General features: G+C 45.4%; 4 protein-coding genes across 6 annotated transcripts; 1 reads left to right on the forward strand and 3 right to left on the reverse strand.

The window, feature by feature from the left end:
- The first annotated feature begins 454 nt into the window (after window positions 1–454).
- On the forward strand, window positions 455–9,804 carry MTF-1 (Metal response element-binding Transcription Factor-1). 2 transcript variants are annotated; one of them, XM_020961429.2, is made up of 5 exons: window positions 478–1,567; window positions 4,578–4,743; window positions 5,057–5,159; window positions 6,634–6,784; window positions 6,885–9,804. In XM_020961429.2, the coding sequence occupies exons 1-5, from the start codon at window positions 780–782 to the stop codon at window positions 8,725–8,727; spliced, it is 3,051 nt and encodes a 1,016-aa protein (XP_020817088.2). In that variant the 5' UTR covers window positions 478–779; the 3' UTR covers window positions 8,728–9,804. The 2 variants fall into 2 exon arrangements, with proteins under 2 accessions (XP_020817089.2, XP_020817088.2); XM_020961430.2 differs by lacking the exon at window positions 4,578–4,743 and having other exon boundaries at window positions 455–1,109.
- LOC110190794 (uncharacterized) lies at window positions 3,419–6,634 on the reverse strand. The gene is made up of 3 exons (XM_020961436.2): window positions 6,068–6,634; window positions 5,875–6,004; window positions 3,419–5,800 (listed from the first exon to the last, which is right to left on the reverse strand). The coding sequence occupies exons 1-3, from the start codon at window positions 6,207–6,209 to the stop codon at window positions 5,287–5,289; spliced, it is 786 nt and encodes a 261-aa protein (XP_020817095.2). The 5' UTR covers window positions 6,210–6,634; the 3' UTR covers window positions 3,419–5,286.
- Bet3 (blocked early in transport 3) lies at window positions 9,521–12,933 on the reverse strand. Its single transcript, XM_020961437.2, has 3 exons — window positions 12,796–12,933; window positions 10,261–10,671; window positions 9,521–10,142 (listed from the first exon to the last, which is right to left on the reverse strand). The coding sequence occupies exons 1-3, from the start codon at window positions 12,832–12,834 to the stop codon at window positions 10,056–10,058; spliced, it is 537 nt and encodes a 178-aa protein (XP_020817096.1). The 5' UTR covers window positions 12,835–12,933; the 3' UTR covers window positions 9,521–10,055.
- Nf-YA (nuclear factor Y-box A) lies at window positions 10,812–12,936 on the reverse strand. Of its 2 annotated transcripts, none has more exons than XM_020961433.2 (2): window positions 12,796–12,936; window positions 10,812–12,639 (listed from the first exon to the last, which is right to left on the reverse strand). In XM_020961433.2, exon 2 carries the CDS (start codon window positions 12,565–12,567, stop codon window positions 11,416–11,418), a length of 1,152 nt encoding a protein of 383 aa, XP_020817092.1. In that variant the 5' UTR covers window positions 12,568–12,639; window positions 12,796–12,936; the 3' UTR covers window positions 10,812–11,415. The 2 variants fall into 2 exon arrangements, with proteins under 2 accessions (XP_020817092.1, XP_020817093.1); XM_020961434.2 differs by having other exon boundaries at window positions 12,725–12,934.
- Between the last annotated feature and the right edge of the window lie 145 nt (window positions 12,937–13,081).

Genomic DNA, 13,081 nt, shown 5'->3' on the forward strand with positions numbered 1-13,081 from the left:
TCTCATAACAAGTTATTGCGTTTATTTGGCAGCTTAGATTAATTATGCACATCAGCAAAAAGCAAACAATGGTTTTGGCGGACAAAACTTTGGCCAAATATGTACTTAAAGAACCTATGAAACATTGTTGACTATTTCCAAGCCAGACATGCTGTTTTAGACTATATTTATATATATTTATATTCTTATTCCGTTCAAATTACCATCAAATCAAATCTCATAGAGGTTCTTCTCTAAATTTAAATTTGAAAACATATTTATGTAAGAAATTTTAAAAAGGTTTACAATGAATGGTTCTTTTTTTAAAAGTTTAGGCGAAAAATGTTGTATACATTTAGACTGTCATAAGCGTCGTATGAGTAATTTTGGGATGTGACAGTAAAAAAAATTACGTATACGTAGTTGGTATTTAGTTTAATGCTTTTTTTAGTATCTTATAAGGAACGCGACGATATTTTTCTATAACCCGGCTGCGGTCACTCTAGTTCTTATCTTGTTGTTGTTTTGTCGATCGCGGATGTGTGCGAGATCTCGCGGTTCCAATTGGAAATTTTCTAATTTCTTTTGCAACATATATACTTCGATACATACATAAAAACATATATATTGCACGGCGCACAGTGAGAAAGTGACAAAGCGGTGGCGGCAAGAAAGGAAAAGAAAGCAACTGCATATGCAATTTTCGATTATTTATTGTTGCCCGTTCTTCGTGCGTGCTCTTCTAGTGTGTGCGTGTGTGTTAGTGTGCGTGGGCGCGAGCGAATAAATATTAAAGCGGAATGAACGATCAACAGCAACACTACTACAACCAGGGCGGCTGGAAGACGTCGGCAGCGGTGGTCAACAGTCATGGAAATTCATTATCAGACAGCCGGGATTACGATACGAACTCGTCGCGCACCTCGCTCTCCGGCTCCCCGCCCGCCGGTGCCGCCTCCTCCTCGTCGTCGTCGGGCGCGTCATCTGTTTCGCTTGGCTTTGAGGGCGGCTTCGTTGGCGGCAGGCCGCTGGCCCAGCTGCTCACACCTAAGTTGGAATCGGACAATGCCATCATCCACGGCGACAACTACAGCCTGTATGGGAACTCCACCAGCGGGGCGGAGCAACAGGTGCTGAATCTGGAGAATCTGGCGACCACCTATAATGCCCTGTTCACGCAGGAAGCAGGATCGCCACCTGCTCACACACATCCACCAATAGTAACGCCTGCGGTGGCGTCGGAGGCGACAGATGACATCTTCATCCTGCCGCCCGCCAATCCGACCCCCCTGCCCATCACAGTCATACCCATCACATACCATCATCACACCGCCAGCAGCGCTGCCGAAACCCTCATCAGCACCAGCATTGGCCAGGTGCCTCTAATTGCCACCTTGAGTGAGGCCAGCGTTGGCTCCGGCGCCAGCGACGGCCAGGTGTACAATTTGGATGACATTTGCTTCACACTGGAGTATCAGTTCGAAAACCAGAAGCTTGTCCAGGTGCAGCCGCCAACCGTGGTGTCGCTCAGCATGATGGGCACCAGTGCGGTGGTCACTTCTCCGGCATATTTCACTATAGAGACGAGGTATTAGCCACTTTGCATGAGGAACGAACGAATCCCTCCTTCTTGTCCTTGCGCTGCATGAGCTTTAATTTATATTTTTGCTTGCAATTTCTGTTCATTACGCCTTTCGATTGATTTTAATTGGGTAATTTTTGTTTGGATTTCTTGATATTTTTTTTTGTGATTGATTTGATATAATACTTAACAAGAAGCAGAGTTTAAGTCCAGTCAGTTTTTTTGTTATTCCTTTAAAAACGAATTTCTAATGTTTAATATGCGGAATATAAATGCATCACTGGGGCTCTAAATTTCATAATTTGCTTGAAAAGAAGATCATATTTTATCCCTAGACTACTATATTTCTGGAACTTTCCTGCTCTTAGTTTTCACCATAAAAGGCTCTTCCCCTTTCTAATTTTATTAATAATAGATACAAAGAATCTTATATATGTATATTAAACACACATATTTATTGTTTAGATCTCTTCCCAAAAGTTTGCCCCAGGAGATTACACATTATTTCGAAGCAAGCTTTCGTTTTTTAAAAATCGATTTGAAATAGAAATTCATTCAAATATGTGTGTGAGAAATATTCCGATCATAAAAATAAATAGGAAATATGAAATATTTGTATTATAATAACCACGACACATACGCGGCACAGGAATACAGGCCACAATTTAATTGGTCGAGAACAAACTGAGTTATGAGCCTATGAATCTTAAGGAAATATATTTAAGACAAATTTTTCGCCCCATAAAACATTTAATATTCCGCCAGCCGACCTTCAACTCGATACGAACTAGTATGAAAATCACTTAATTTCATTTTGATTTGCTGCAATCGCAAATAAAAATATAGGAAAATATGTTGAAAGCCAGAATGTGTTGCCCGCTATAATTAGTGCACATTTTTAGTGCCATGTATCGGCTAGAGTTGAGTTTTTGTCGAGCTTTTTTTTGGCCAATTATAGTGGGCCGTCAGGTGTGCCCTCCGAGTGGTGGATGCTGACCCCCGCCCAGGGACAGTTCCCCAAAAAATGCCTGCCTGCCCCTTTTGTTGCTAATTTTCCACTCTGCCCACACATAAATACAGAAAAATATATTTCCCTAGCGTCTCTGTCTCTGTCCGTCTGCCGTGACGTGTCCCGCTTGGTTTTATTTTTTTGTTTGTTTCAAAAAAGAGAAATCAAATTTTCATATTTTCTTGCCAGCATTTTTGGCAAATCTTCGACCAATTCCAATGTCCACTCATTACAAGGCGGTGTCCGCATCGCTTGCATGTTTGTTGCTAATTGCCTGATTTGTGTTCTCGGCCTGCAGCAGCAGCAGCATCAGCTAGCTGCAGCCTTTCCCCATAATCCCGTGCGGCAATGGTTGCATGATGCCTCCTCTTCGGACGACGACGATGATGATGCTGATGATTGTGTATCGAAATCGTTTGTTTGGTCCAAAAATAGTTGCGCCGATGAACGCATTTAGATCGCTGCCACCTACTCCTCCCGCGCAGCAACGTCGTCCCGAGTGTATAGAATGGATATATGCATACAATAGATGTATATTTGTAGACTGGTGGGGATTTTTCCCAAAAACTCATTCACACTTCGTGTAAAAGAGCCTAGATTCGGGCGATATATTCCGCTGACTGCCCTATTGTGAAATTCTCCCCCAAGAATAGTTCGATTTGGCACTTATAGAAAAGTCTGTTCTTCTCTTTCTATTTATTTCACGTATGCCCACAAAAGGTTAAAGTTCGACTGGGTGTGTCACCAGGGTTATATTGAACTTAAATAACTTATTTAACTGATCATCTAGCTTATACCTACGCTTAGTTTGATGGAAATAATAAATCTGTTCAACGGAAACTGACAAATTGATTGTTTGATAATGGTTTTCATGCCATGTTTTATTGAATTTCAAGAGATATAATACAACATAGCAACTGATTAGAAGTCAAGGGTATATACTAAGGCACTTGAGGCGTTCCATTTCGTCTTATTCGATGTTTTTAAGCAGCTTTATAAGGGGCACTTGGCTTGCTTATCCATATGTTTAGTGAATTTTGTTCTCATCAAAGTATTGAAACACTTAATTAATTATTGCCACTCAAAAGGTATTAAACCGGACATAAATTAATTTTACCCTCCGTCTCCTAAGTCCAAATGATGTGTTGTGATGGGGTTAGTCCGTCGTCCACTCAGTCTCCCTCTGCTTTGTTTTTTGTGTTCTTTTTGTTTGTGTGGCTCCTGTTGGTTGCTTTTGTTTCATTATTTTGCGGTACAATAATTTTTCAATTTTTCATCCGTGCCTGGTGTGTGTTTTGCTCCGCGCCTTCCTTCCGTCCTCCTCTTTCCGCTGACCATTCGGCGACGACGCCTATTTGCGCTATTTTTATCGCCATGAGTAGTGTTCCCTCAATCATATTTCTCATTTTTCAGCACTCAGAGGGGGGTTGTGATCGGGAAAGGGAGGGTGCAGCCAAGGAAAGGGACTTGGGGGCAGTCCGGGCACGCTGCCCGTCAGTCATCACAGTCACCCAGCCAGCAGCTCCCACGCACTTGCTAGTCGCTGTTGGCTTTTCCTTATAGTTTCTGTTGCCGTCTGCTATATTTTGGTTTTGGCATTTTGTTGTGTGTTTTGACCATGACAACATTAAATATTAATTAATCTGATTAATAATAAGGACCGAAAAAGCCTCCAAAGAGCTTTGTTTTATCTGTTGTTCGGTATTTCCCCCCTTTTGCTTTTCATGTTGATGATGCTCTGCTGTTGATGTTTTTTGAATTGTTTTTCTTGTTTTTTTTTTTTTTGCTGACGCTCTAACACCACCACTAATCGCAATCTCTGTGCAGTTTTGTATAGACATAGTATATACACTTGTTGCGTTTATTATATACACAAAGATCCCACTGACACAGAAATCGGGCGAGGGGAATTAAATGCCCCGCCCGATGCGATATTCGGGTTGTTTTCAACTGTGGATCTTTGGTCTTCGCCCCATTTATACTCACTCGATGCCATCGATCTTCTAGCTATGTGGATGAGTACGATCCGAATGAGCTGGACGAGGACGAGCAGCTGACCCACTGCATTCAGCCGGGCGTTCTCCATCGAGATGTTGACGAGGACGATGAGGATGATGAGGAGGAGGCCGGCAGGCAGGACGAGAACGATCAGTTAATGGCGATGGCCTACGAGGTACACACTATCCATCATCATCCGCTAGCAGCCAAGTTGTCTAATGTGCCTAACGTTGTTGCCTAACGCTTTTTGTAGCGTCTCCTAATCCTAGTGTTTAGTGGAGATTCCGATTCAGACTCCTGCGATTCCGCTGTAGGCGTGTGTTGTAACCCAGTTTTGCTAACCAGCTCTCGCGGTGCGTAGTGGCCCCGCTCTTTCTTTCACCAACGACCTCATTCATGCCCGAATAATCCTGCATGGCATCTCATTCCATTGACTGCAGCCCACGGAGATTCTTTGTTTATGTTTCTAATGGAATTCTATATCTTAGAGTTCGGACGAGGCTCTCAGTCGCTACAGATGCAACTACGAGAACTGTTATCGGAGCTATAGCACAATCGGAAATCTGCGAACGCATTTAAAGACCCATACGGGTAAGTAATAATACCAATGACTTCGTAATAGTTGTAGCTTTAGAAGCTAAAATTTTTGTACAGAACCTATGGGTATTTTTGAAAGAATCAGGCAATCAGGGACAGGGAATTCTTATAGTTAGCTTACTTAAATTATCCCTGCCCTGTTGATCTCTTCGTGAGCTAAGTTAAGCAAGCGGAGTTGAATATCGCAACGCGTTCTTTCGTCTACGCGACTCAAAATACTCTCTAGATATTTGTAAAAGGGATCTTGGGGTTCTATTGGCTTCGATTTCTCCTTCAGAGCTTGCTCAAGCATATTAATTACCTTAGCAAAAGATGACAAGTGCTCCATTGCAGGAGTCTGGTTATTAGCAGGCAGTGGAAGTGGCTGTGTTTGGTCTGTGGATTCATTGTCAATGACCGTCTGTTCCGCAACGAACTCCACACTGGAGGTATCAGCATTATCGCTTAGGTACTCTTGTTCCTGTTGCTGGTTATGTCCTTGGTTTTGTATATGTTCCTGTTCCTGTATTTGTTCCTGGTTTTGTTCCAAGGGACATTCCGTGATCATTGAGCTTGGAGCTTCATCCTGAGTCATTTCGTCGATATAGTATGTATAGGATGTAGTTTGCTGATCCGACGTACTTGAGGGACATTTCCTATAATATTGAAATATTTACTATATTAATGGCTACAAAATGACTGATTACCAGTATGTGTAAGTTTATGATACCTTTTTAAATGTACGTGTTCCCTGAGAAAGTTGAGCTTCTCAAATAAAGGAAAGCCCTTTGGATTGGGTTTGTTTATTTCCCTGACGTAGCGATCGCGTAAGGCTCTCCACCGAGATTGGCACAGATCCACTGCAAGAGATGTTCAACAAATTATTAAAAACAAACATTTTTCAAGACATAAATTGCAATTACTCGGCACTTTGCATTCTGCAGCCACATCACTCCAGGCCTCGCGTCTACTGATCATGCTGTTAGAACCAAATGATTTGTCGTATAAACGCGGGTGGCGACTAACGCTGTGTATTAACATTGAATCTATATCGTGTGTCATCATAATTATTTTATTATCAATATTTAAAAAACGCTTAAAATTTGCGTCAAACTATGCGTTTGTGCGCAGCGACGGAAGAAAAAAACGCGTTGACTAACAGCTGATTGTGCTTGTGTTTTTCAACACTGTATTTTTGTTCCTAGGGGCGTAGTGAATGGGGTTAGGGCAAGAAAGCCTCAAAAAGAATACAGTAATTTTCATAGAAAATATAATATTGTAAAAATAAAAATATATACAGAATTGGATTCATGTATGTTTTTTATAGGCTCTACAAAGTAGTTAATACTTATGGGAAATCCTGCTATTTTGACAAATTGACCCCTTCTTAAATTCTTTTAGTCTACGCCCATTTGGAAGGCATTGCCAGCTCTACAACCTGTGCTAATGTTTACATTTGTAACTTAAACTCCGCTTGTTCAATTTCCAGGCGACTACAGCTTCAAATGCCCGGAAGACGGCTGTAACAAGGCCTTCCTCACATCCTACAGCCTAAAGATCCACGTCCGCGTCCACACAAAGGTGAAGCCGTACGAATGCGAAGTGACCGGCTGCGATAAGGCCTTCAACACACGCTACAGGTGAGCAATCAAACCCACTCCAGACAACTGATAGGTTGATAAACAAATGGCTATGTGGAGGGCTGTATTAATCGGTTATCTTCATCGCCCGATCCAACAGATTGCATGCTCACCTGCGCCTCCACAATGGCGAAACATTCAACTGCGAGCTGTGTCAGAAGTGCTTCACCACGTTGAGTGATCTAAAAAAGCATACGCGCACCCATACCCAGGAGCGGCCCTACAAGTGTCCGGAAGACGACTGCGGCAAAGCCTTTACTGCCTCGCATCATCTGAAGACTCACCGGCGGACGCACACCGGGGAGAAGCCGTATCCTTGCCAGGAGGACAGTTGCCAGAAGTCGTTCAGTACATCGCATAGCCTCAAGTCGCACAAGAAGACACACCAGCGCCAGTTGCTTAACAAGGGGCGAAAGAAGCGGCCACTAAAGTCGCAACAGAGCAAACAGCAGAAGGATCACGAACAGGATAATCACCACGATCAGCAACCTGAGAAGGACGAGCAATCAGAGATGTTGGTGCTAAATCCAGGCAGTCACTGCTCGGAGACAACTAGTACGGACAGTGGAGTTGTGCTGCACCCGCTGACGCCGCAGGATCATCAGTTGTCCAATGTATTTGTCCATCACGATGAGCCACTGATCCTACCGGAGACCTCTCAAGCCTACCAGCTCTCGTATGCCGCCGAAGAGGAGATACCTAGTCCCTGGATCGATACTGGGGTCCTGGTCTCCAAGCCCCTCATTTCCATGGCTCCGTTAACTAATGCCTGCGTGGCCCTACCCACCGAGATGCCCAGTTTCGTGGACTTGAAGCCCACCTACGGCAATGCGGTGAGCGGTAACATGGGTGATAACCAAATGGAGACTATGGATGTGGACTCCACGGTGCCACCACCTTCATTGCCTACACCCACTCTGGAGCTAAACCAGGAAAATATCGAGGAGTTGCTCAAGCAGGACAGCTTTGAAAACGAAGAGGACATGGAGACGGAGTCCCTGCTGAACGACATTCTCAATGCCATCGACAACACCGCTCTGCTAGAGGCCACCCTCCAACAGGCCTCCCAGGTGCCCAGCGACGCCTCTGGATTGGTGGAGTTGGACATCAGGGATAACAAGCCTACGCTGAAGCAGATCACAGCAGATGCGGGCATCTGCAATTGCACCAACTGCAAGTGCGATCAGACCAAGAGCTGTCACGGCGGCGATTGTGGTGCATCGGCGGCGGCTGCCTCCCAAAAGTCCACCAAGGCAAACACCACCACTACAACCATCCAAAATTCCAGCGGAGGCAAACGTATTTACGGTGGCAGCGTGGCTACGGCCACAAAAAAAGTGAGTAAACGCCAGGCGGAAATGAACCAGAACATCGAGGATGTTGCTTTACTGCTGCAAAACCTGGCTTCCATGAGCACCGGCAGCTCTCCCGGCGGCGGCGGTTGCTGTGGAGGTGGTGCTGCCGCCAAGCCAGCGCCTTCCACTAGTGGCTGCTGCGGTGGGGCAAAAGCTCCCGAGCCCGTGAAGAGCGGTTGCGGCTGTGCCCAGGCCCCAGCTTCCTCCGCCGGCGGTTGCGGCTGTGCCCAGGCCCCAGCTTCCTCCGCCGGCGGTTGCTGCGGTGGAGGTGGTGCTGTTGCCACGCCTCCTCCGCCCACAGGTGGGTGCTGCAAACCAGCACCACCTCCTCCGCCTGCTGTGGTCTCAGGCGGCTGCTGCTCTGGGCAGGCCAAAGCCCAGGAGCTGCCCGTCATCAGCACGAGTGCTGCTCCGGCAGTACCCGCCGCCGCTGCTGCCGTCAAAGGCAACTCCTGTACCTGCAAGAGTCCGGCTGAAGGCGTCGCCAACGGCTGCTGCGTGGTGATCTGCATTAAAACGCTGCAAGCGCTCCGCAAAGTTCTGACGCGCCGGAATCTGAACCTAATGCTTTGTCCACAGCAGAACTAAACTAAGAACTACTGTATGTACACTAATCCCAAGCAGCCCCGCGCCGAACCGAACCAAATTCCTCCAAAGACCAAGTCCAAAATGTAGGCCAGAATATCCTGTAATCATGTAATCCAAACAATCAATCAAGTATTGTGCCTGTAAAAAGTATTTCCCCCATTAAGAACCAGAAATATATAGCGATCAAAATTGAGTGCATTTAAAAAGTAAAATGATGCATCATCATCGCAACCGAAATGTGATCCCAGCGGAGGCTGGCCGCGCTACAACATACAAAAAAAAGCTATATCCTACAACTACTATATGCCACGACATATGTACATATATGTACCCCAAAGTAATTAGAACCCAAAGAGCGCTTCCGTTGAGCAGGCAACTGTTGGGTGCCAGACGAAACATCGCCATTATTCCCATATAGACAGATATGCATGCCTTATCAGGGCATATGTATATACATATAACCAATTCTCACACACAATGTACAACGAAGCAGTTGATAAAGGGCCAGCAGTTCCCTATAATCTTAGAGTCTAACTTCACTGACACATTTTTGCACGTTCCGCTGAATGTAAGCATTCTCTAACATTATTTGTACCAAGCCTTTTAAAATATGTAAGAAGAGCCATTGTTTTATATTAAAATACTACAAAAAAATGTATCCTTAAAATCAGTTTAAATATGTGCGAAAGGAGATTTTCTTCGCAGTTACTTTGCTTAACTTGGTAACAACTAAAAGCAAATTGTGCATTTCCAGGGGAATCTGTGAAAAAATGTGTCAATGGAAAGCTTTCCCTTTTTTTGTACTTTACATTTTTTAATATTTAACATGTTAAATATACTTGCGTTTATTTTAAACTAACAATTATTATTCATCCAAGCCTTTAGGAAGGTAATGTGTATGAGAGGGGTTCTTCAAATTGTTAAATTGTATAAAATATATAACAGTTTATGATGACGCTTTATAATAATCATGCCAAATATGAACAGATGTACATATTTTCTATATATTTTTTCTTATATAATATCGAAAGAAACGAAATCATTTGTATAAAGGTCGAATAAAACGTAAAAATAAAATGTGTTTGATACGATTCTTATTGCTGCTGCTCTTGCTCCTGCTACTACTTGTTTGCTGTAGATCCTGCTCTTGCTGCTGCTTCCTTTTGCCGCCGCTTTTGCTCCGGAATGTGTCTGGGACTGCCGCAGTTTATTTGAACCCGAATACTAGACTCTTAAATTCTAAATTCTACAGAATGTGCTTTTATTGACACCCCCAAAGAAATAAAAGCCATAGTATGCGCTCCGATCCACTGATCCACACTTGTTTTTTAATCCTCGCCAGCTGGTATGACCTCCTCTAGACGCCGCACGAACTTAACGCGCAGCTCCGTCACATTGTCGCCCTTCAGTTGATCCTGCAAAAGGGACACCCAAAAGCAAACACAAACACGCACGCGCAGAGCACACACAAACCAGACACAATTAGCCAAGACAAAAAAGCCAGAGTGAGAGTAATTCCACAACAAGACTTGCCTGCACGAACCAGCACTGCACCTCCAGCTGTACCATCTCCAGGGCTCCGCGTATGCATCCGCTGAGTATGGCGCTGTAGCGCAGATTTGTCAGGTCCGGCGGCAGCTCGACGAACTCCGTCAACGGATTGCTGTCAAACAACAGCGAGAACTCATCGGAGGCCGCCGACCAGTTCGAGATGGTTGGCTGGATGTTCAGGTAGATGCGGAAGGCCTGCTGGACTCGATCGGCCGTCTCGCGCATCTCCAGGCATCGGGGCGCCGAGGTACGGGCGAGAAAGTCCTCGATCAGACGCATGCCCATGTTGTAGCCGATCCTCTCCAGCTGCTTGTTCACATCCTCGACGTTCTCGAAGTCGCGCAGCATCTGGGTGACCAGTGCCCCGTAGGTGAGTGTCAGGAACTCCGAGTTCTGTGTTTTTCGGTTGGTTTTTGGTCAAAAGAAAAAGAGAGAAGGGGAAAGCAAAGTAGCTAATAAAAAATCAAATCCAGAACCAGAATCAAAACGTATTATTAAATTGTTTTCTTCCCAGTTAAACAAATCTAGAATAGTTTTTAAAGTTTGTAAACATTTTCTTTAAATTTATTTTGCGGCTTTTTGGGAACTGATTTGGTCTACTAATCGATATTATTTGAGTTGTGACTCGGGCTGTGTTCCCAATTCCATTTTGTATAAAGTTTGGCGATCTAAAAATTTAATAATTGCTTGCTATTTAATAAATTGCACAATTTTTATCTGCACTTCAAGACAATATAGTTCAAAAATTAATTTATACTTTATCAGGGATGTCACAGATTTCGCTATGGTATTAAATTCTATTAAAAATGTGTCAGAAAGTAAGCAATAAAATATTTGCACCATAAATACTAGGACTAGCTTACTTTTAAACACATTTTGTAATGAATATTCAAACCAAATATAATAATAAAGATTTCAAAAGCTTGAAATTGAAAAAAATAACCACTGATGTTACCTAAAAAAGAATTCGGATACTAACAACACCCATGGGGAAACGGAATTGGGAACCAAGCAAAATTAATTGAGAATAAATACAATTTTAGTCCGAACGGGGTGGGTGAGGTGGCTACCTTAGGACTATTGAACTATGATCTAATCTTGTATCTACAGCTAAGCCGCCGCGGAGCGGCTGTTACGTTACTCCGACTTGATCGCCGTTATGGTTATGCTAGGTGTTTGGTGTGGCGCTATCAGCTTCGGTGGTGCCCGCGCCGTTCCCCGACTGAGGGTCATGCTACTGGGAGCCATAGGCATGCCGCCGCCGCCATCCGGTCCGGACTGATCGCCTTTTTCTTGCGCCGAATGGAAGCGCCCGCCCTCGCCTCGCGCCCTATTCATCGCGTGCCGATGGCGAGATTCATGCAGATATTTGCACCGTTCCTTGGGTATGCGAGACTCCAGTTTAGCCCTAGCCTGCCGCCGGATCAGGATGCGTTTGTACTGCTTGGCATTGACATAGAGAGGCTCCTCGTCCGCCTCGCCCTTGGAGCTCTCATCCTCGCTGTTCGTATTTGTCCCTGTGGTGCTTGTGCTGACATCTGCGGCGCTTACATTATTCGCGGCAGCGCTGGCCGCTGCAGCAGCAGCTACAGCTGCGCTCTGTTGTTGCTGCTGCTGCTGGGTCTGGGATTGAACCTGCTGCTGTTGTTGTTGTTGTTGGGCGACCACCGTACCCACTCCTGCGGCTCCTGCATTGGCCGCTGCTGCATTCACCGCCGCCATTGCCGTCTGCGGCACCATGATGATCTGCTGGCCACCGGCAGTGGCCGCTTGGTTTGCATTTGCCGCCGGCGTTATCTGCACCAGCTGGCCATTAATATTGAGGTAGTGGGGCGTCGGTTGGGCAGCAACGGCGGCAGCAGCTGCGGCGGCCGCTGCATTTGGATCCAGCTGGGCAATAGTGGGCGTCTGGTAGAAAATAGTCTGGCCGTCGGGCAGCTGCATCACTTGCATCTGGGGTTGCTGCTGCGCCGCCGCCTGTAGCATGATCTGATTGGCCTGCAGCGGTATGAGCTGTGGCTGTAGGCCAGTCGCCTGGCCCTGAGGCTGCTGTCCGATTATGATCTGGGCTCCTCCTGTGTTCAGCAGCGGCATAGGTATTACCTGGATTGGTTGGGCGGCGGCAGCGGCGGCATTGGTGGTGCCCGCTGACGTGTTTACATTCAAGGTGTTGCTGCCGGCGTTGTTGCTGGTGTTGCTATTGTTGCCTGCGGCGGTAGCGGAGGAGGCGGCGCTCATTCTAGGCGTGGCTGTTGTGGGACGGGAGCTGGCGGTGAAATGGGTTTCCATAGCCCGCACGCAGCTGGCGGCACTCGCGATTTGTGCGATTGATTCCCGCGTGTGCCCTCACCACACCACTTACTGGAAAAGCGAATGAAGTGAAGCCGATTTTGAGGGTGGGTGGCACGTCAAAGATTCGTTCTTAGGGCTCTAGGCAAAAACTAACCTTACAACTAGGCGGCGGATTCCCTGATGGCGGACCCACTGCACTGCTGCCCCCCGTCTCGCTCAACTCACCACTTTTTTGGCGTCCAATCTGGCGGCTTGTCGCGACATTTTTCGGCTGTTTGCGTTGCGAATTGTCCAATTAAAAATATAGCCAAAGCGAAATCTTTTACGATGTTACAGGGTTGTCAAAAATTCGGCTGATTGCAGTGTGGCCAGCAGTAACTTGCCGATTTCACATAATACCAAAATATGTGTAGATGGTATATTATTCGGTTGTTTAGTAAATTTTCAAATCTTTAAACTTTTTTATTTACTTAAATTAAGAATTTAGGATAAATTGGCTTTTGTCTTTATT

This window comes from Drosophila serrata, unplaced genomic scaffold (assembly GCF_035046125.1).
Source record: "Drosophila serrata isolate PLE 108 unplaced genomic scaffold, ASM3504612v1 contig_272, whole genome shotgun sequence".
NCBI classification, from domain to species: Eukaryota; Metazoa; Arthropoda; class Insecta; order Diptera; family Drosophilidae; genus Drosophila; species Drosophila serrata.

What these genes read in the sequence shown, in the direction of transcription:
- MTF-1 (XM_020961429.2), top strand. Translation starts at nt 780, where the DNA reads ATGAACGATCAACAGCAACACTACTACAACCAGGGCGGCTGGAAGACG. An exon ending in GCATTTAAAGACCCATACGG is followed by an intron (nt 5,160 to 6,633) that starts GTAAGTAATAAT and finishes TTCAATTTCCAG; the next exon opens with GCGACTACAGCTTCAAATGC. An exon ending in GCCTTCAACACACGCTACAG is followed by an intron (nt 6,785 to 6,884) that starts GTGAGCAATCAA and finishes CCGATCCAACAG; the next exon opens with ATTGCATGCTCACCTGCGCC.
- LOC110190794 (XM_020961436.2), bottom strand. Translation starts at nt 6,209, where the DNA reads ATGATGACACACGATATAGATTCAATGTTAATACACAGCGTTAGTCGC. An exon ending in TGCAGAATGCAAAGTGCCGA is followed by an intron (nt 6,005 to 6,067) that starts GTAATTGCAATT and finishes CATCTCTTGCAG; the next exon opens with TGGATCTGTGCCAATCTCGG. An exon ending in GAACACGTACATTTAAAAAG is followed by an intron (nt 5,801 to 5,874) that starts GTATCATAAACT and finishes TCAATATTATAG; the next exon opens with GAAATGTCCCTCAAGTACGT.
- Nf-YA (XM_020961433.2), bottom strand. Translation starts at nt 12,567, where the DNA reads ATGGAAACCCATTTCACCGCCAGCTCCCGTCCCACAACAGCCACGCCT.
- Bet3 (XM_020961437.2), bottom strand. Translation starts at nt 12,834, where the DNA reads ATGTCGCGACAAGCCGCCAGATTGGACGCCAAAAAAGTG. An exon ending in GATTGGACGCCAAAAAAGTG is followed by an intron (nt 10,672 to 12,795) that starts GTGAGTTGAGCG and finishes CGAAAAACACAG; the next exon opens with AACTCGGAGTTCCTGACACT. An exon ending in TGCAGTGCTGGTTCGTGCAG is followed by an intron (nt 10,143 to 10,260) that starts GCAAGTCTTGTT and finishes TCCCTTTTGCAG; the next exon opens with GATCAACTGAAGGGCGACAA.